Source organism: Bufo bufo, chromosome 3, assembly GCF_905171765.1.
Source record: "Bufo bufo chromosome 3, aBufBuf1.1, whole genome shotgun sequence".
NCBI lineage: Eukaryota > Metazoa > Chordata > Amphibia > Anura > Bufonidae > Bufo > Bufo bufo.
Genome location: NC_053391.1, coordinates 606,874,114 through 606,896,724, shown reverse-complemented (window position 1 = coordinate 606,896,724; position 22,611 = coordinate 606,874,114). Strand labels below are relative to the sequence as shown.

The window sequence follows — 22,611 nt, the reverse complement described above, 5'->3', positions numbered from 1 at the left end:
ATGCCTTTGTGCTATCATGAAACTGGACCATACATCTTCTTTTATCCCGGAGTCTTTCATTCTCAAAAAAGGTCTACCAGAGGTATTGTGTTGAAGCTCATCAGTAATAAACCATATCCACAGCTTCTTATCACAATCATTGTTATCAGTTTAATAACACTTAACACTGTATGCAAACTACAAAGCTTATTTATTGCAAACGCGGCAATTTGCTTTTTGTTTTTAAGACCATGCTTGAACTCATAGGCATCAGTCAGTGGGTTTTCAATGAGATATAATTTCAATTTCAATCAGTGGGCGAATTTTCAGCAGTTTTTCTTTCTTTTACATTAAAAAGATGCAATCTGTACAAGACAACTACCAAAAATGTAAATTGCACAAAAAAGATTGAGAAGACGGCAAATTGCTCAAATTTTGGCACATTTTTTTTCAGGACAGACCATTACATGCCAAATGTATTTAGAAGTATACACCTATTAATAAATTTGGTGCACTGGCACATTTTACTTTGTCATACTTTTATATAAGACTGTATGACATGTCTTAATAAATCTGCTCCAACAATGTGTATCAACACTAAGCTATCCTTTCTCCCAGGAGCTCTGGCCAAGATAATTATTTTTAAAGTGAATAACCTTTTAAACACTATGACACTTTTAAGTTAAAAATTCTATATTATTATTATTATTATTATATTATTGCTATAATATTAATAGCGATTGAAGCCTAGTTTTTCTGATACCAAGCTCCAAATCCCCTGCACCAGCAACCACCACTAGAGGAGCTTAGGAATGTAATGTTTACTGTTTTATTTTTAAATGCAGAGGCGGGCTGGAAACTTAAAGTGGCCCTGGTAAAAAAAATAATAAATAAATAAAAGTGACCCCAAACTGACACAAGGCGGGGCAACACAAGTACGTGGGGGTCAACAATACCATAGCGTAATATACCATCCCATTAGAACCATATACCACAGTGCAGCACAATGGGATATATTGCACCAAATGCAGTCCATCTGTGGTGGCCATCAATATATGGCATTTTCTGTCCTCCTCCAGTTGTCTCTCATTACGATATGGAGCAGGGAGTTTAAGAGGTGAGATGTGGGCCACAGCAGATGAATTCAGGAGGATATGTACGGTCGCTGGCTCATTATGCACCCGTTCAGGGGCAGAGAGGAGGGCTTGGGCGGCCCCCTAGGCATCAATTCTGAGATCAGAGCTAGTAAGACACTGTGCTGATTTCCATCTCATTTTGCATTATTAATCAGATTTTGTTCAAAAAATAATAAACAGTTTGTTGGATGCACACTGCAGGGCATTATTTTGCAGGAGTGTAGTGAGGTTATCTGGTTGGGTTCTGGGTGCCAAGAGTCTCCAACAGACCACTCTGCCTTGGTAAGGGTATTTAGATACAGGGTAAGAGCAGGACTGTTGCCCCACGTAAACCAAACCTAGTTATGACTGAAAAGAGAACTATAATATAAGGGTAAAAACGAATGTTGCATTTTCTATAAGTTTATTAAGCAGCAGTTTTAACAATTTTGATAATTGTTTCAAAGTAGCAATCACAACCAGGACATGTAGTCTTTTGGTCTCAGAAGCCCTGGTTCCATATAAGAGAATACTAACACTATTTTGGGTCAGTCCATAGGCACATGATAGTTATTCATGCTAGATGGAGATATTTACTATGGAAAAGACTACATCAATGCGTTGTGATGTCATTGCATATGTAAGGTTATTAGGTGGTGGGCCAAAGTTAACCTTTGTACATGGGGTCTAGTGCTAAAACTTCAAGCATGAAAGCTTGAAGTAATGCAATGGTGTACTTAATGGTCTTCTTAGCCACTACTAGTATTTGGTAGCACTATACAGTTATTATGATTACAGTGATTTATGCCGCTACGGAGTCCATTCTGATTGTTGGACTGGTACCAATTTGAACCAACATGCTTGTTAAAGCATAGATAACACTTACCGATGTTTAAACTGCATTTCATTAATAAATTAAGCTTTGCTTTTCAGCAAGGTCAGTATCTAATATAAAAGAATACCAAACCCATCTGTGCTTTGGCATAGCAGAACGACAGAGAAATTTTGGATTTCCAAATATCAACAGCTTTTTGGCATGATAACCCCGGCTTTGCTATTGAAAGACATTGTCCAATTACTATGTCACCCTTTCTCGTTACATAGAGAATGGCTTATTTACACGGTCAGGACACTCCAAAGAGTGTCTCTTGTGCTGTTCAAGATCCTCACTCCAGGCATTTGATGGCTCATCGGTACCTATAAGTATGGCCAGCTTCTCCCTGGGCGATCTTACGTTTGGATAGAGAATGTAATTATATACTAAAGCGGCTATCGCACCACCTGCTAATGGCCCAATCCAGAAGACCTACAATACAAAATGGAAGATGGAACAAATAAGCATTTATGTTGAAAATTATAAATATATGAGATAGGAATAATGACTTTAGTCTGTGTAACGGTTTTGATGGCATCTATCTATCTATCTATCTATCTATCTATCTGCATTACCTTTTTTTAAATGAAAAAAATGTTATAACATTTAAATTGGCTTACCCAGTGATTGCGAAAACTTCTCACTATGACTGCTGGAGAAAATGAGCGTGCAGGATTCATTGAGCAACCAGTGAAGTATATCTAAGATATTGGAAAAAAAATGATGTAAATGATAGTAAAAAAGTTAAAATAATTAGATTTAAGTTCTGGGGGATTCCCTTTTACTGGCACTGCACGTTTTCATATAACATGGACCCAGATGATAAGGCAATAATTTAAGAACTGAATTTCAGAATGTTCTTTCAATTATATTTAAAGGAAACCTGTCTACATGTTTGAACCCACTAAACCACCAGCATGCCATTATGCAGCTGGAATTCGGAGTCCCAAACAGGCCCATTTTAAACCATATCTGTCCCTGCAAAGAATAGTACATGACGATCTAACTTTATCTCTAGTGGCATCAGCTGCATGTGCATTTTGCTGATGAAGACTTTAAGAGTGCTTATATTGAGTGTTCCTACAGGCTCCAGCAGTGTGAAACTGGCTTGGCAGACAATATTTGCTTAGCCTCTCTGCTCCTTCCACTGTATAATACTTAGCCAATACCGTACCTTAAACTTTCAGTCTCCTCTTAAAATCCTAATATCCCTCCCAAGTACCCCTGCTACACTGAAAAACCTAGTGTTGATTGACTGCAGTTTCCTATTTCTGAGAACATCCAAAATGAAAAAGAAGGTGATACAGTCTGGCTCTGAAACACTACACATCAAAACTTCTAATCTCTTCTAATTCACATAATTAAGGGTGCCCTTTGATTATAGTCAGACACCAATATTACAAGATCACAATCACAATTCTATGGCAACAAATAAAGCAGAAATACTTATACAAAAGTACATACTGTAAAATGGCAAATATATATAGGAAAATTGGTCAATATATGTTCTACTCACCCCAACAAGGTGACCCAAAGTAACAGAAAGGCCAATAGATATGGCTGCAGAGCCTATATTATCAGTCCTGCGACTGTCAGTACATGCAAAGATGCACAAAACCAGTTGAAAGGTAAGGATCATCTCAACGACGAAACCAACCCCTGGAGTCGTATTGTTACTGAGCTGTAAAGATAACATATTGTCAGTATATACAGAGAACCAAAATATGACCAAAAAACAGATTTCTTGCACAAAATGACAAATGATCAGTTGGATTTGGTTATATATTTGTAGATTCAGCTAACCATGAATAAAACTCCAACCTGACAGATCACATTTTTGGCAGAAAATAGTGTACCACTGACCATTGTAAATGACTGCATATAATTCTCAAACAATGGTCCCCCAAAATAGTCCAAATCGTCCATTTCAGACTACTTTTATCCTCTGTGAATTGCCTTTTTAAAGATACCCATACACCTTCGATACGTTTTGGCTGAACGAAAAGATAGCTATCTCTCCTGACATTCCCAAATATGTACTCGGCCCAACTGAGTATATATTTGTTTTCTACGAGAAGGTAGAGGAAAGCATCAAGCTTATCTCTGAGAACAACAGGGTTGCATAATGAAATTCAGTGCACCTAACCCTTCTCTTCCCTGATACCATCTGTCGGTAGAGAGTTGGGAGCTCCCCATACATATTAGATTGTTGGCTGACCTGGCTGAAGATGATGGATTTACCCAACAATACTCTATATGCGGTAGTTTTCAGGACTACCAAGGCTAACCGTAGGGAATTTCTTACTGATAACTAGTATCTACGTTTGATCTAGTATCAAACTGTTTGAGTTCATAGACTAAACAATATGACTAATAGTATAAGAAATGGAACAACTGCTAATATAATTACCTAAAATACAAGACTTTGGTCAGCAAAGCAGAAAGAGGAACCTATCCTTTATACTTTTATTTTTGGAAACTATAGGTCAAAGGTCTTAGATTTTAATTGTAGGGTTCAACTTGCTAAATAAATCCTGCATATTTGCATGATATAATGCCTCTCTTGCATCATTTATAATTATTTTCATACAGCTTAGCTGTATGAATAGTGTTTGCTTTTTGGATTAAGATACTTGCACAACATCCTGTATACCTGAATAGTGTGGATTATACAATCGAGATGGAAATCTAACTATACCCTTCATTTTAAAGGTTAGGCAACTTTCACATTAGCGCTCTCAATTCCGCTATTGAGATCCGTCATAGGATCTCAATAGCGGAAGAAACGATTCAGTTTTGTCCTTATTCATTGTCAATGGGGACAAAACTGAACTGAACAAAACGGAGTGCACCAGAATGCATTCCGTTCCGTTTGGTTGCGTCCCCATCGCAGACAGAATAACGCTGCAAGTAAGTCAATGGGGACGGATCAGTTTTCTCTGACACAATAGAAAATGGATCCGTCCCCCAATGACTTTCAATGGTGTTCATGACAGATCCGTCTTGGCTATAGAAGACATACAATACAACCAGATCCGTTCATGACGGATGCATGCAGTTGTATTATTGTAACAGAAGAGTTTTTGAAGATCCATGATGGAGCTGCAAAAAAACGCTAGTGTGAAAGTAGCCTTAACTGACACAAAAAAATGCCCCCCCCATATGCCAGACCCTTCACACACAATATACTTACCTGGCTCCCCGCGCCGCTCCTAGTCCCCGCACGGACATTCGGTGTCAGGGGGGCAGCCATGGGCAGGCGATGACGGGGAAGAGCCCCCCTAGCATTGCGGGTGTCGCTATGGAGGCTCATCCTCGCCTCCCAGCGAGATCTGTGGATATGCCATTGTCACTGACTCGGAACTATTGATGCTGTGTATTGATACATGCCACTAGCACTTTCGTTCCCTGTCTGCCCCAAAGTTTAAACCTCAATTTTAAAATCTGTTTAGTTATTTTGTCAAAATGATAGGGAATGAACTTGTAGGAAAATCATTTCTTTTTGCCAGATAATTGCCTTAAAATGATAAATCATGCTTAGAATGTAGAAATGTAGAATAGTATGTCAACACGAAAATTATCAGTACAATAGAATATCTCTCATAATATGATAGAAGAACAAGTATGCCATGTAGTCTTCATGGTCTGTAAAAGAATTATATAACATGTAGACAATCTGGCATTGATTTAATATAAACATATATGACCCCATGTTATCTAGCTGGGGAAACAGGAGTGGGAGGATTGTTTGCTTTGAAGGCTTGGACCTCTTATGAATTGGGCATCCTTACTATGATCTCCAAACTTTGGTGCTGTTGAGACAGCTGGCCATATTTGATCACCACTTAACATATTAAGGGGTTTAGAAGATACTGAGAACATTCATTAGTCCATCAATAGACAGAGAAATAAAAAGCCAGATTAACTTCCTATTACTCTTTCCACTGATGGACAAATCTATGTTCCTATGTTATGTGCTGCAGAATACGGCACTATGACTAGAAGTTATTTATATGTCAATACAGAAGATCTGACGATGTTATATGGCATACCTCAGCATAATATCATGATGTTATTTGTGAGTTTTCCATATGACTGCATGCTACTGTACTGCATTACCGTAGTTCAGTGGCTTATAAGCCATTAAATGAAACATGGTATCAAAATCCTTGCCTACTTGGTTACCATACTATCTTTTTACATAGAAAGGGGAAATCTGGCTTAGTATGAGAAAACTGGAGAAACATTTGTTTCCAGATAAATAAGGACATATAAACTATTCATCTTTAGAATCTATGACTATTGAGCATTTAGTACTGAGAAATTTAAAGAATGACAATTATTATTGAATCACTTTAGTGACTTGTCAATTATTTTTCCAAATAACTATGTCATACATTACGTTCCTTATAAAAGCGGAGCAAATAATACAGGCCAAAAATTCCCATAAAAAGCTGAGAGATCATTGATAACGTGTAAAATGAAGATTACATAGAGGATAACATTTACAATAACTGAACCCAACTGATTATCAGATTATACAACCAGTTCTATGGAGAAGGAAATAATATTAAGCTTCTGATATCATTTCGTAATAGAAAATAAATTTGTTAAATACTGATATCAGTGCAGACTTATGAAGATCATGATCCTGTCCATCAAATACTGAAGCCTTTCGAAATCTGTCAGTTCAATTTAGTATTTTATTCCCATATCACACTCACTGGTTCTATAAAGCTGAGATATGGGGATTAGTGTGGCAATGTCTGAGTAGAGAGCTGGTGGTCATTATATATGATCTTTAGGCATTATTAGCCAATGAAAGTCACTGGTGATCACCAGTTTTCGAACTCCAGGCCAATAAATTCCTGTTATCTCAGCTTCCTCGACCACTATGGTAAGTGAGTTAGGGATATTGGAGTCACTAACTTTCCAGATTTCAAGCTTTCCGCATAGGTGATCAGACCTTCTAACGCTCCACTGATTTCAATACCTTATTAAATATACTATTGCTTACTCTATTCTATATTTTTTTTTTTTACATGGTGCTATAGTAATGCTGCCTTAGATATTCCGATATAACAGGCGATTCTTGGGAAGGAAGCGTTCCTTTCCGGCATTCGCCTGCTCACTAGCAGAGGAGACTGCTGCTATTACATGCAGGAATCTTCTCCTCAGTATGGGGAGGAGCGATCGTTATACCATCACTGTTTGTTTGCCGGCAGCAGAAAGTGATTAGACACTACGATCTGCCGCCTGCAAGCGATGATTTTTTAACCTGTCATAATATTTAGATTGCCCTATAAATGCCCTATAAATGAGCGTTTGCTCGTTCATCGGGCAATCAGCGGCAGCATTAGACTGCCAGATGATCACTAATGAGCTTTTACTACAAACGCTTATTAGTGCTCATCTGCTGAAAAATTGGCAGGAGTAATACAGGCATTATTTATATCGTTTTTTTTTTTTTTGTTTTTTTTTACATTTAGCTGGAAGTAGATAACATGCTACATGGTGGCACACCCCATTGCAATCATCATTTTTCATCATGACATATTGTACTTACTGTGTTGATTGCAAGGTTTCCTCGGATAGGTGGTGGAACCACAGCATATAGGATACCAGCCCCAGCCAATCCTCCCAGAATCTGGGCAATGATATAGAAAATACCTCTCAATATTGAAATTTGAGATCCAAGAACGAAGGCAAACGAGACTGCTGGATTTATATGAGCTCCACTGATGTGTCCCACTGTCTGGACCATTGTACCTATCACCAAACCAAAGGCCAATGAGATCTGTAGCACTGTTGGCAGAGCAGCTGGCCATCTCAGAGCAGAGCCCAGTCCAAAAAACACAAAGATCAAGGTGGCTAGGAATTCGGCAAATACAGCCCTGTAAAAGGATAATGAACAAAGTTCTCTCCTCATTTTGAAGAAGTTTGAAATACAGTTGAAAAGTTGTCGTTGATTTCTTGTCCTTGCAGCTGTGTAAAGTTATAAGTAGGGTTGTCAGTTTATATATTTGTGCAGGTGACAAGCTGGATTAGAGGTGGAGAAGATTACAGGTCCACCCCTGGTTGTACATGTTAAATAACAGTTTAGCCTCATATGGTGTCAACCTCCCTCTGTGTCACTTGGAAAGGATTCACTTTTTTTTTCTAATCCGTGACGTATAATTAAACAGATTTATATAACACGAGAGACTGAATTGGCGCTCATCTGTTTCATAATCTCCTATTGTCTTGCCGTATTTTGTCAGCTCTCCACTGAAAGATTTCTCAATCATCATTTCTTGTTTGACAGACTTTCTGCCAGAGGACTTGTTCATTCCCCGAGTCAAAAATCTCAAAGCTAGAAGTACACTGTGTTCATACTCCTCCTCCTTTTGCTACTGGGCATGTTATGCTGAACATTACAATGGCTCTATGTGATGTACAAATGGCCCAAAATGCTAAATGCTCAGACTGCTATAAAGTGGAGAACAAAGTGCTGTACAACATCACTAATTACATATGTTGTCACTAGTTTGTGGCCCAGCCATTGAAGGGGGATTTACATGTGCAGATGAGAGGCAGATAATGGGGAACAAAGCGTTCCTTCCCAACAGTCGGCTGCTCGTTCAGTCGGGGGGCGAAACGCTGCATTTACAGTGGTCACCTCCACAGTGTGAGGACAAAGGGTCGCTATTGCGAATGCTCATAAAGCCGCATTGTTTCTGAGCACAGAAGTGTTTAGTACAATCTGCTGCCCAGAAAAGATCATTTACTTGTCTGCACGAATGACAGTTCAACCCGATAAACTAGCGTTTCACTCATACATCGAGGGGCTGGCTGCACCCTTAGACGGGCAGATTGTCAGGAATGAGCGTTCGCAGGAACATTCATTCCAGATAATCTGCCAGTGTAATTCCACCATTAGGTCATTTTTATTACCCATTATTTTTATTACCATTCACAGTGATCAACAACCGTGTGATGGTTCTTTATCCTTTGGCCGTTGTTATACAAATCTATTAATAGAAGAAACAAGGTTTTGCTACCTATTGCGCTTAATTGAGAAATTCCAGGAGAATAAATACTTTGGAACCTGTACCGTTCATGACCACTAGGAATCCTTATCACATATGAAGAATGTATATATTGAATAGCTGCTATAACTAACATAACTGTAAAGGGGTCCATTCAGACATACAATGTGTAGAGTTACTATTGTATATGGTCTATGGAAGAGTGCATTTTGAATTATATCTGTGCTGTGACATCACTTATTTACTTCTGCACATTGCCATCACCATGGTTATCATACTATTGTTATATCACTGTGACATTACTGCGCACATTATCCCTGTGCTGTAACTTTATTGTGCACATTTTGCCACTATTGTGACATCACTACACACCAAAAAAAATTAAAAAATAGTAAACTTAATCCCCAAAAGTTTAAAATTTGATATTTATTCAATAACAAGATAAAAGGGTTCCATTATTTTAAATACAATAAAAATTAGTTTTTTAATGTTATTTGAGTCTAATAAGTTAGTAACCATTATCTTTGTGTTTTTTCATTCATAGATAATTTATATAAGGGAAGTGTGGAGGAGCCATTCATTCCAGGACTGAATAATTTTTTCATTGAAGCAGCAAGGGAAGTCCTAAAAGAATTAGGATGTCAATAGATTTTTGACAGGGAGCAACAATAGGACTGGGGTTGCATAATTATATGTTTTTAACCAAATTTTCTGGTAGTAGTGGTATAAACACTGTAATTGCCTACTTTTTATAGTGGTAATATTAACAATTTGTGTTTATTGTGGTGTAAATACTCACTTGTCATTAATTATACATTTTTAGCAGCACTAAGTAGCACCTATAATATTATGGTGATTTGTGATTAAGATAGCACTTATTTTTTTTATTTTTTTTATTGTAATATGAATTGATGAATAGGCACTTCAGGCACTTTATTTTATATTGTGGTAGAGGCTAAAGGCAACTGACGAGGAGGAGCGCCTAACCCCTGCCCTATGCTGGCTGAGTTGTGCCCGGAGCCAGGAGCGTGGGTAAGCCTAGAAGTGGGCATACCCTAAAGGGGACTTGAAAGAAGAAAAAAAAAGAAAAAGGGGGTGTGTGAACAGAAAGCGCCCAGAGGTGACGGGAACTGGCGCTTATGAGGGGTCAGACGCCCCTCCCACAAATACAGGCTGAATCAGCACTTTATATTATTAATTTGCGGTTAGGCAATAGATATATTTCACTTATATATTATATTGTGATATGAATTGATTAATAGGACCTAGGCACTTTACTTCATTCCATAGAATTAATTTGGTGGTTAGCTAATAGATGTATTCCACTCATAATTCTATTTTTCTCCTCTGTTCCCTCACTTACTTTAGCATAACTTTAGAGCATTACCTGCGTCCCGCTTTGATTATGGTCCAGTGCGCATGACGGTCTCGCAGCCCTAATGTTTCCCTCAGTCTCCAAGGAGATTGTGCACCGGCGATGCCAATCCTCGCCGTAACTGACGTAGGATTGCCCTCTCTGGCGTGCGACTCAGGGGAAGGGCAGAAGCCGTAGTGACGTGGCCGTATATGATTCGTCATGGCCCGCAAATTGTGACCATGAATCACCTGACTCCCGGCCCTCCATAGGATAAATCTCCCTTTAAAAAACGGATATGTTCCCCCATTAAAAACAACTCCTCCTGAGGAAGCGAGATGGCGAAACGCGCGTCGAGGAGCCAGCTACCACCAAGCCCTGCCGCTATCCCGGTATGATCTGTCTTTCAATAGTACAAGAAGCTTTTGCATTTTGGTCACATTTCTGTCACTGTATTTAGGAATAAATCTAGACTAGTGGATGTTGATTAGAGAGGATTATTTCCCTGCTCACTATGTCAGTTTTCACCGGTCTAGTCCTTCATGCATTTCATCACTTATATGTAACCAGTAAGACATTTAAGGTCAGGTGGTGCTGTTAATTGGATGTCTCTGCATATGTTGGCAACAATTATATATTTTGTATGAACATGTCCTTTTATCTTGTTATTGAATAAATGTCAAATTTTAAACTTTTGGGAATTAAGTTTACTCTTTTTTTTTTTTTGGTGTGTAGATAATAGTAATTGAGTATCCCGGTTACCATCTTTATAACTAATTTAGACCTAGTTGTGTGGTATTTACTGTGACATCACTGTATATTATCTTATGCATTTCGGAAGCCAACATAATCATAACCTTCTCATGTTCTGAACTTGCTACTGAAATTGGTCATGGTGGAGCGGTGCCCCACGGGTCCTTGTTACACCCTTATACTATGAAAGAATTTGCTTATACTTTACCTGTGTCTGAATCATGCATATGCTATTCATATATCTATATTAAAATTGTATTTGCCATTTCATAAGTTATGTTGGAATGGTTCCAGAGAACATCTCATTGAGAGTTATTCATTCATACGCTTAAAGTGGTAGTACACATAAAATTCACATCTTCCAATTCATTTACCCCATATCCTGAAAATATCTGTTTCCGTGGATTAGAGAGTCATTAGATTTTTTTTTTTATGTCATTGTCCTTATACAAAGCAGTAACATGGACCATCTGCTTAATATATAACGCTTGATGTCTGGACACTATGTGGTATTTTAATACTATTAGGCATTGTTTTTGGCTGGCAGATGTTAATCATCTAATATATAAAGCTGAGTGTATGTATGTGTGTGTGTGTGTGTATGTATGTCCGCACCGTTGCATTTACAATTGCGAAATTTGGCACACAGGTACATCAGGTGTCCGGGAAGGTTTTAGACCGGGTCTCAGCTCTCTAGCATGTACCGTTCCTGAGATATTCCAAAAAATGCATTAGGCCATAGAAGCTTGGTCACATGACCCTTATCAGCCAATAGAAGCTCGCAGGCCCTTAGTCTCCACACACACATAGTTTTTAACCAGGTTTCCATAACAACCGAGACATTTTTCTTCACTGCTATAGGTCAGATTTAAAGGGGCAGGGCACTGTGGATGACACTGTTAAGGAAGCGGAGTGATGTGGAGGTCACAGTTCAGGGCCAGGTAGGGTGGCCTCAAAAGACGGACTTAAAAACCCCGCCCCCGGTGCAGCTAATGCATGCCCCCAACCCACTCCGCAGCCGATGGGGATTGAGAAAATTAAGGTAAAAAAATCAACTTGTGTCAGGGGTGGGAGGGAGTTTGACCGTTTTCCTGCAGCTCACGCTCAGACAGCACACTGCTGCTGTCTGAGAGTGAGTTGTTCAAAAGGACATCCCTGTGTCTGTACAGGCCCTGCACCGGACAGAGGCCAGGAAGTCTGAAAGCCGGACTGTCCGCCCTAAAACCAGACCTCTGGACACCCTATGGGCAGGCTGCTGTGGAGGTCAAAGTTAAGGGGACTGTTCGCTATGGAGGTCAGTGTTAAGGGGCAGATTGCTGTAGAGGCCACTGTTAAGGGGCGGAGTGTTGTGGAAATCACTGTTAAGGAGATGGGGTACTTTTGCTACTAAAGGGGCGGCTGCTGTGGAGGTCACTGTTAAGGGGGCAGGATGCTGTGGAGGTCACTGTTAAGGGGAAGGGCGCTGTGGAGTTCTCTGTTAATGGGCAGGGAACGGTGGAGGTCACAGTTAGGCCCCTTTCACACGAGTGAGTATTCCGTGTGTGTGCAATGCGTGACGCGAACGCATTGCGCCCGCACTGAATCCGGACCCATTCATTTCAATGGGTGGTCTGTGCATATGAGCGTTGTTTTTCGCGCATCACTTGTGCGTTGCGTGAAAATCGCAGCATGTTCTATATTCTGCATTTTTCACGCAACGCTGGCCCCATAGAAGTGAATGGGGCTGAGGGAAGCAAGTACAGATGAGATGCATTTTTCATGGATGGTTGCTAAGAGATGTTGTTTGTAAACCTGAACAACTGAACGCGATCGCATACAAAACTGAATGAACTTGCTTGTGAAATCATGCATTTTTCACTGAACGCATCCGCAACGCATCCGGACCTAATCCGCTCATGCTCGTCTGCAAGGGGCCTTAAGAGGATGGTCCGCTATGGAGCTCAGTGTTAAGGGGCGGGGTGCTGTAGAGGTCATTGTTAAGGGGGCGGGGTGTTGTGGATGTCACATTTTAAGGGAACAGAGCTCTGTGGAGGTCACTGTTAAGAGGGCGGAATATTGTGGAAATCACTGTTAAGGAGACAGGGTACTGTGGAGGTCACTAATAAAGGGGCAGGCCACTGTGGAGGTCACTGTTAAAGGGGTGAGCACTGTGGAGGCCACTGTTAAGGGAGGAGGGGACTGTGGAGGCCACTAATAAAGGGTCAGCAGGGTACTGTGAGGTCACTTTTAAGGCAGCGCAGTACTTTGAGCTTACTGTTAAGGGAGCGGGGTACAGTGGAGGTCACTGTTAAGGGGGTGGGGTACTGTGGCAGTCACTGTTAAAGGGGCAGTCGCTGTGGAGGTCTCTGTTAAGGGGGCCGGGAATGGTGGAGGTCACAGTTAAGGGGACTATAACCTATGGTCAGTGTTAAGGGGTGGGTGCTGTAGAGGTCACTGTTAAGGGGGCCGGCCCCTGTGGAGGTCACTGTCAAGGGGGTGGGGTGCTGTGGAACTCACTGTTGAAGGGGTAGGCTGCTGTGAAGGTCAAATTTAAGGGGGTGGGCTGCTGTGGAGGTCCCATTTTAAGGAGATGGGGAACTGTGATCAGTGTTAAGGGGTGGGAGGCTGCAGAGGTCACTGTTAAGGGGGTGGAGTACTGTAGAGATCACTATTATGGGGGATACAGTCAATATCTTTTAATGACACACACAAACATTAAATGAAATAGATTAAATATACCCGTGCGAAGCCGGATCCTTCAGCTAGTTTATACATAAAAATAAAAACATGTATAATAATCTTGCAGTGCATCTCATGATCTAGCCATCTTTATTTTGTCCTTCCTGGTTTGGGTACCTAAGGTAATAGGATCAACTAATTTGTCTTATATTAAAGCTTTGTTACAAGAATCTGTACTCCACCGTACATTAGATTCACAAAATGTGTCAAGCAAACTAATTCAAATTTTTAGTAATTCATATTGGAGGGATTGCATGAAAATGGCAGAGAGCCATTGGAGGAAAAAAAGACAGATCTAGGGTGTGTGGGGATGGTATTGCCCTGATTGGCTCAGAACCTTACTGATAGCTTGATCAACTAATCCTGGGCAATATTCAGCGAAGTCCTTCTGCACAGAAATAAGAAATGCCATTCTATGTGCAGCTGGGATTTTGATAGGATGTTTTGTGGCTGTGGCTGCCCAAAAAAAACATTGCAGTCACATGCCATTGACCTAGCTGTACTAGGGACACTAAAGGGACACTATAGGGGAAAATTGGAGATAATTAGGGATGAGCGAACCCGAACTGTATAGTTCGGGTTCGTACCGAATTTTGGGGTGTCCGTGACACGGACCCGAACCCGAACATTTTCGTAAAAGTCTGGGTTCGGGTTCGGTGTTCGGCGCTTTCTTTGCGCTTTTTGCAAATTTTTTGTTCTGGGTTGAAAAACTATTCCCTAATTTGCCATTCTCAAAATTGTGGTGAATGGGAACAATGAGGAAAACATCTAATATGGGACGCGTACGCGGACGTGGACATGGTCGTGGTGGTGTTAGTGGACCCTCTGGTGCTGGGAGAGGACGTGGCCGTTCTGCCACAGCCACACGTCCTAGTGAACCAACTACCTCAGGTCCCAGTAGCCAGCAGAATTTACAGCGATATTTGGTGGGGCCCAATGCCGTTCTAAGGATGGTAAGGCCTGAGCAGGTACAGGCATTAGTCAATTGGGTGGCCGACAGTGGATCCAGCACGTTCACATTATCTCCCACCCAGTCTTCTGCAGAAAGCACACAGATGGCGCCTGAAAACCAAGCCCATCGGTCTGTCACATCACCCCCATGCATATCAGGGAAACTGTCTGAGCCTCAAGTTATGCAGCAGTATCTTATGCTGTTTGAAGACTCTGCTGCCAGGGTTTCCCAAGGGCATCCACCTAGCCCTTCCCAGGGGTGGAAGAGATAGAATACACTAACGCACAACCACTTATTTTTCCTGATGATGAGGACATGGGAATACCATCTCAGCACGTCTCTGATGATGACGAAACACAGGTGCCAACTGCTGCATCTTTCTGCAGTGTGCAGACTGAACAGGAGGTCAGGGATCAAGACTGGGTGGAAGACGATGCAGGGGACGATGAGGTCCTAGACCCCACATGGAATGAAGGTCGTGCCACTGACTTTCACAGTTCGGAGGAAGAGGCAGTGGTGAGACCGAGCCAACAGCGCAGCAAAAGACAAAGAGGGAGCAGTGGGCAAAATCAGAACACCCGCCGCCAAGAGACTCCGCCTGCTACTGACCGCCGCCATCTGGGACCGAGCACCCCAAAGGCAGCTTCAAGGAGTTCCCTGGCATGGCACTTCTTCAAACAATGTGCTGACGACAAGACCCGAGTGGTTTGCACGCTGTGCCATCAGAGCCTGAAGCGAGGCATTAACGTTCTGAACCTTAGCACAACCTGCATGACCAGGCACCTGCATGCAAAGCATGAACTGCAGTGGAGTAAACACCTTAAAAACAAGGAAGTCACTCAGGCTCCCCCTGCTACCTCTTCTGCTGCTGCCGCCTCGGCCTCTTCTGCTGCTGCCGCCGCCTCGGCCTCTTCTGCTGCTGGTGCCGCCGCCGCCTCGGCCTCTTCCTCTGCCTCTGGAGGAACGTTGGCACCTGCCGCCCAGCAAGCATGGGATGTACCACCAACACCACCACCTGCGTCACCAAGCATCTCAACCATGTCACACGGCAGCGTTCAGCTCTCCATCTCACAAACATTTGAGAGAAAGCGTAAATTCCCACCTAGCCACCCTCGATCCCTGGCCCTGAATGCCAGCATTTCTAAACTACTGGCCTATGAAATGCTGTCATTTAGGCTGGTGGACACAGAAAGCTTCAAACAGCTCATGTCGCTTGCTGTCCCACAGTATGTTGTTCCCAGCCGGCACTACTTCTCCAAGAGAGCCGTGCCTTCCCTGCACAACCAAGTGTCTGATAAAATCAAGTGTGCACTGCGCAACGCCATCTGTGGCAAGGTCCACCTAACCACAGATACGTGGACCAGTAAGCACGGCCAGGGACGCTATATCTCCCTAACTGCACACTGGGTAAATGTAGTGGCGGCTGGGCCCCAGGCGGAGAGCTGTTTGGCGCACGTCCTTCCGCCGCCAAGGATCGCAGGGCAATATTCTTTGCCTCCTGTCTCCTCCTCCTCCTACTCAGCTTCCTCCTCCTCTTCTTCCACCTGCTCATCCAGTCAGCCACACACCTTCACCACCAACTTCAGCACAGCCCGGGGTAAACGTCAGCAGGCCGTTCTAAAACTCAGGCCCCACACCGCACAGGAGTTGTGGGGGGGTATAGAACAACAGACCGACGAGTGGTTGCTGCCGGTGAGCCTCAAGCCCGGCCTGGTGGTGTGCGATAATGGGCAAAATCTCGTTAAAGCTCTGGGACTAGCCGGTTTGACGCACATCCCTTGCCTGGCGCATGTGCTGAATTTGGTGGTGCAGAAGTTAATTCGCAACTACCCCGACATGTCAGAGCTGCTGCATAAAGTGCGGGCCGTCTGTTCGCGCTTCCGGCGTTCACACCCTGCCGCTGCTCACCTGTCTGCGCTACAGCGTAACTTCGGCCTTCCCGCTCACCGCCTCATATGCGACGTACCCACCAGGTGGAACTCCACCTTGCATATGCTGGACAGACTGTGCGAGCAGCAGCAGGCCATAGTGGAGTTTCAGCTGCAGCACGCACGGGTCAGTCGCACTGCGGATCAGACACACTTCACCACCAATGACTGGGCCTCCATGCGAGACCTGTGTGCCCTGTTGCGCTGTTTCGAGTACTCCACCAACATGGCCAGTGGCGATGACGCCGTTATCAGCGTTACAATACCACTTCTATGTCTCCTTGAGAAAACACTTAGGGCGATGATGGAAGAGGAGGTGGCCCAGGAGGAAGAGGAGGAAGAGGGGTCATTTTTAGCACTTTCAGGCCAGTCTCTTCGAAGTGACTCAGAGGGAGGTTTTTTGCAACACCAGAGGCCAGGTACAAATGTGGCCAGACAGGGCCCACTACTGGAGGACGAGGAGGACGAGGATGAGGAGGAGGTGGAGGAGGTGGAGGAGGATGAGGATGAAGCATGTTCACAGCGGGGTGGCACCCAAAGCAGCTCGGGCCCATCACTGGTGCGTGGGTGGGGGGAAACACAGGACGATGACGATACGCCTCCCACAGAGGACAGCTTGTCCTTACCTCTGGGCAGCCTGGCACACATGAGCGACTACATGCTGCAGTGCCTGCGCAACGACAGCAGAGTTGCCCACATTTTAACGTGTGCGGACTACTGGGTTGCCACCCTGCTGGATCCCCGGTACAAAGACAATGTGCCCACCTTACTTCCTACACTGGAGCGTGATAGGAAGATGCGCGAGTACAAGCGCACGTTGGTAGACGCGCTACTGAGAGCATTCCCAAATGTCACAGGGGATCCAGTGGAAGCCCAAGGCGAAGGCAGAGGAGGAGTAAGAGGTCGCCAACGCAGCTGTGTCACGGCCAGCTCCTCTGAGGGCAGGGTTAGCATGGTAGAGATGTGGAAAAGTTTTGTCAACACGCCACAGCTAACTGCACCACCACCTGATACGGAACGTGTTAGCAGGAGGCAACATTTCACTAACATGGTGGAACAGTACCTGTGCACACCCCTCCACGTACTGACTGATGGTTCGGCCCCATTCAACTTCTGGGTCTCCAAATTGTCCACGTGGCCAGAGCTAGCCTTTTATGCCTTGGAGGTGCTGGCCTGCCCGGCGGCCAGCGTTTTATCTGAACGTGTATTCAGCACGGCAGGGGCGTCATTACAGACAAACGCAGCCGCCTGTCTACAGCCAATGTGGACAAGCTGACGTTCATAAAAATGAACCAGGCATGGATCCCACAGGACCTGTCCATCCCTTGTGCAGATTAGCTATTAACTACCTCCCCTTAACAATATATTATTCTACTCCAGGGCACTTCCTCATTCAATACTATTTTTATTTTCATTTTACCATTATATTGCGGGGCAACTCAAAGTTGAATGAACCTCCCCTCTGTCTGGGTGCCGGGGCCTAAATGTGTGACAGTGGCCTGTTCCAGTGGTGGGTGACGTGAAGCCTGATTCTCTGCTATGACATGAAGACAGATTCTGCGCTGACATAAGGCCAGATTCTCTGTTACGGGACCTCTCTCCTCTGTCTGGGTGCCGGGGCCTAAATATGTGACAGTAGCCTGTTCCAGTGGTGGGTGACGTGAAGCCTGATTCTCTGCTATGACATGAAGACTGATTCTGCGCTGACATAAGGTCAGATTCTCTGTTACGGGACCTCTCTCCTCTGTCTGGGTGCCGGGGCCTAAATGTGTGACAGTGGCCTGTTCCAGTGGTGGGTGACGTGAAGCCTGATTCTCTGATATGACATGAAGACTGATTCTGCGCTGACATAAGGCCAGATTCTCTGTTACGGGACCTCTCTCCTCTGTCTGGGTGCCGGGGCCTAAATATGTGACAGTGGCCTGTTTCAGTGGTGGGTGACGTGAAGCCTGATTCTCTGCTATGACATGAAGACTGATTCTGCGCTGACATAAGGTCAGATTCTCTGTTACGGGACCTCTCTCCTCTGTCTGGGTGCCGGGGCCTAAATGTGTGACAGTGGCCTGTTCCAGTGGTGGGTGATGTGAAGCCTGATTCTCTGCTATGACATGAAGACTGATTCTGCGCTGACATAAGGCCAGATTCTCTGTTACGGGACCTCTCTCCTCTGTCTGGGTGCCGGGGCCTAAATATGTGACAGTGGCCTGTTCCAGTGGTGGGTGACGTGAAGCCTGATTCTCTGCTATGACATGAAGACAGATTCTGTGCTGACATAAGGCCAGATTCTCTGTTACGGGACCTCTCTCCTCTGCCTGGGTGCCTGGGCCTAAATATGTGACAGTGGCCTGTTCCAGTGGTGGGTGACGTGATGCCTGATTCTCTGATATGACATGAAGACTGATTCTGCGCTGACATAAGGCCAGATTCTCTGTTACGGGACCTCTCTCCTCTGTCTGGGTGCCGGGGCCTAAATATGTGACAGTGGCCTGTTCCAGTGGTGGGTGACGTGAAGCCTGATTCTCTGCTATGACATGAAGACAGATTCTGTGCTGACATAAGGCCAGATTCTCTGTTACGGGACCTCTCTCCTCTGTCTGGGTGCCGGGGCCTAAATATGTGACAGTGGCCTGTTTCAGTGGTGGGTGACGTGAAGCCTGATTCTCTGCTATGACATGAAGACAGATTCTGCGCTGACATAAGGCCAGATTCTCTGTTACGGGACCTCTCTCCTCTGTCTTGGTGCCGGGGCCTAAATATGTGACAGTGGCCTGTTCCAGTGGTGGGTGACGTGAAGCCTGATTCTCTGCTATGACATGAAGACTGATTCTGCACTGACATAAGGCCAGATTCTCTGTTACGGGACCTCTCTCCTCTGTCTGGGTGTCGGGGCCTAAATGTGTGACAGTGGCCTGTTCCAGTGGTGGGTGACGTGAAGCCTGATTCTCTGCTATGACATGAAGACAGATTCTGTGCTGACATAAGGCCAGATTCTCTGTTACGGGACCTCTCTCCTCTGTCTGGGTGCCGGGGCCTAAATATGTGACAGTGGCCTGTTCCAGTGGTGGGTGACGTGAAGCCTGATTCTCTGCTATGACATGAAGACTGATTCTGCGCTGACATGAAGCCAGATTCTCTGCTATGGCATGAAGAGACTGATTCTCTGCTGACATGAAGCCAGATTCTTTGCTATGGCATGAACAGACTGATTCTCTGCTGACGTGAAGCCAGATTCTCTACTATGGGACCTCTGTCCAATTGATATTGGTTCATTTTAATTTTTTTAATTTTTATTTTAATTCATTTCCCTATCCACATTTGTTTGCAGGGGATTTACCTACATGTTGCTGCCTTTTTCAGCCCTCTAGCTCTTTCCTGGGCTGTTTTACAGCCTTTTTAGTGCCCAAAAGTTCGGGTCCTCATTGACTTCAATGGGGTTCGGGTTCGGGACGAAGTTCGGTTCGGGTTCGGATCCCGAACCCGAACATTTCCGGGAAGTTCGGCCGAACTTCTCGAACCCGAACATCCAGGTGTTCGCTCAACTCTAGAGATAATTGGATAGGTTTGAGAATTTCATCAGGGAAAGCTTAGCTGAATGAGGGAGGGACTGGTCACTGCAATTTGCTAGCAAGTTGTACATTACAGATCCCTGCAAGAATTCTATATTGACCTGTATCAACAACCAGACAGCTTTTTTTTTAAGTCTCTACAGTCCAAAGGCTTACTGCCAGGTCTCCAACAGTATACATTCTGCTGCAAACATGGAAGAATTGCCCCCCTCCCATTTTTTTTTCTCTAAAAGCCAATTTCTAGTTACCTTTTGTAATTGGGTATTTCAGTGCATTATACTAAAGATTCTAATGAGAGTCGTTACAGATGTCACAAAAATTTGTCTGCCAAACGAATCTGAAGTTTTTGTGATTCGCTTCAGACAAATCACGTAAAAACAGCACCCAAAAAGATATTACTGTGGAAATTGGCAGGGAAAACCATGAGAGAGCAAGACGATGGAGAATCACAAGACACTGGGAGTAAGTGGGGGAGCACTTACCCTGATTGACTCAGAGACTGAAAGATAGTCTGATCAACCAATAAGGGGGCAATAGGCAGGCAGTAGGTCAGTAACATTGTGTGATAATAAGAAGCAATAATTGGGTATATTTTAGGGAATTTGATAAGAGAAAGCATATAGAGAGAGTAAAAGAGCTGCCTGCAACTCATTTTTTTCTGTATAAGAACAGACAGGGTTTTTTGTTAAACCTCAAGTTTCTAGAGTACAAAGGCTTATTGCCAGCACCCCAATGGCATAAATTTTGCACCAAATGCTGAGCAACTGCACATTTTTCTTCTTCTAAAAGCAATTTAATTTTACCATTTTTAATTGGGCATTTAAAAGCTTTATACCCATGTTACTAAATGTGTTGCACTTTACTTCAAGATAACAGGTAGTTACAGCAAAAGCAATACTGCAATAATGCCATTTTTATATCTATTATATTAAACATGTTGCATATTACTACAAGATAATGGGTAGTAACAGCAAAAGTAATAATGCAATAACAACATTTTTATAACCATGTTATTAAAAGTGTTTCATATTACTGCATGATAATGGGTAGTTAGGGCAAAAGCAATACTAAATAACTCAATGCAAAAAATGTGCTGTATTACTGCAGTTCAGACATTTCACTGCAAAAATTGCATTGTGATAACGTTTTAGCGAATGCATTACTGCATTATACTGAATAGTTAAAAGACATTTACTGCATAAATTGCATCATTAACCCCGTTTTGAGGAGCGCATTAGGCTACTTTCACACTGGTGCTTTGGTTTCCGTTTGTGAGATCCGTTCAGGGATCTCACAAGCGGTCCAAAACGAATCAGTTTTGCCCTTAATGCATTCTGAATGAAAAAGGATCCGCTCAGAATGCCTCAGTTTGGCTCTGTTCCGCCTCCATTTCGCTTTGGAGGCGGACACCAAAACTACTTCTTGCAGCGTTTTGGTGTCCGTCTGACGAAACTGAGCCAAACGGATCCGTCCTGACACACAATGTAAGTTAATGGGGACGGATACGTTTTCACTGAAACAATCTGGCACAATAGAAAACGGATCCGCCCCCCGTTGACTTTTAATGGTGTTCAAGATGGATCTGTTTTGGCTATGTTAAAGATAATACAAACAGATCCGTTCTGAACGGATTGCAAGCAGTTGTATTATCTGAACAGATGTGTTTGTGCAGATCCATGATGTACTTACTTACTGTATCATACCGTGTAGTTCAGAGACATTGTACTGCAAAAATTGCATTTTTATACCTGTGTAAGTGAATGCATTACTGCAACAGGCCATGTAGTTCAAATATATTTTACTGTAAAAACTGCCTTATTACGATTGCAAATTGTTAATACCAGTATGTAGTGTTTGTGTGGAAGGGGAGGGACGTTTTATTGTTCCTTGTTTTTTAAATTATAGAAAAAACACTTCTAATTTTGCTAGTTCCATTTAATAATCTGTGCACCAAACCCATGATTTTTGATTCATAGGAAACCTGTAGCTTTTCATTTACTGTATTTTCTGCTGTACAAGACACATTTTTGGGGGAAATGGCAGCGCATCTTTTAAAATGAATACTAGTGAGTTCTTTCATTATGAAATCGCTCATTAGTGTCCAGGAGGCAGAAGGCATGGGGAGCAGTGAGTGTAGCTCTGTACTCACCACTCCCTGGTCTTCTTCCAGGTGCTACCCTGTCTTGACTGCATACAGCATCAGGATATAGCACACACACTGTCACCTGATGTTGTACACAGTCAGCTCACAGTGCAGCGCAGGCCCAAAGAAGACTAGTGAGTGGTGACTGCAAGAGAGACTGCTGGACCTATAAATTGGCGGTGGAACAGGAGAAGTAAGTTA

At 43.4% G+C, this 22,611-nt stretch overlaps 1 protein-coding gene across 1 annotated transcript; it reads right to left on the bottom strand.

Annotated features, from left to right (window-relative positions):
• Window positions 1-318: 318 nt before the first annotated feature.
• LOC120996216 (aquaporin-5-like) lies at window positions 319-8,028 on the bottom strand. Its single transcript, XM_040425996.1, has 4 exons — window positions 7,535-8,028; window positions 3,485-3,649; window positions 2,589-2,669; window positions 319-2,400 (listed from the first exon to the last, which is right to left on the bottom strand). Exons 1-4 carry the CDS (start codon window positions 7,895-7,897, stop codon window positions 2,191-2,193), a joined length of 819 nt encoding a protein of 272 aa, XP_040281930.1. The 5' UTR covers window positions 7,898-8,028; the 3' UTR covers window positions 319-2,190.
• Between the last annotated feature and the right edge of the window lie 14,583 nt (window positions 8,029-22,611).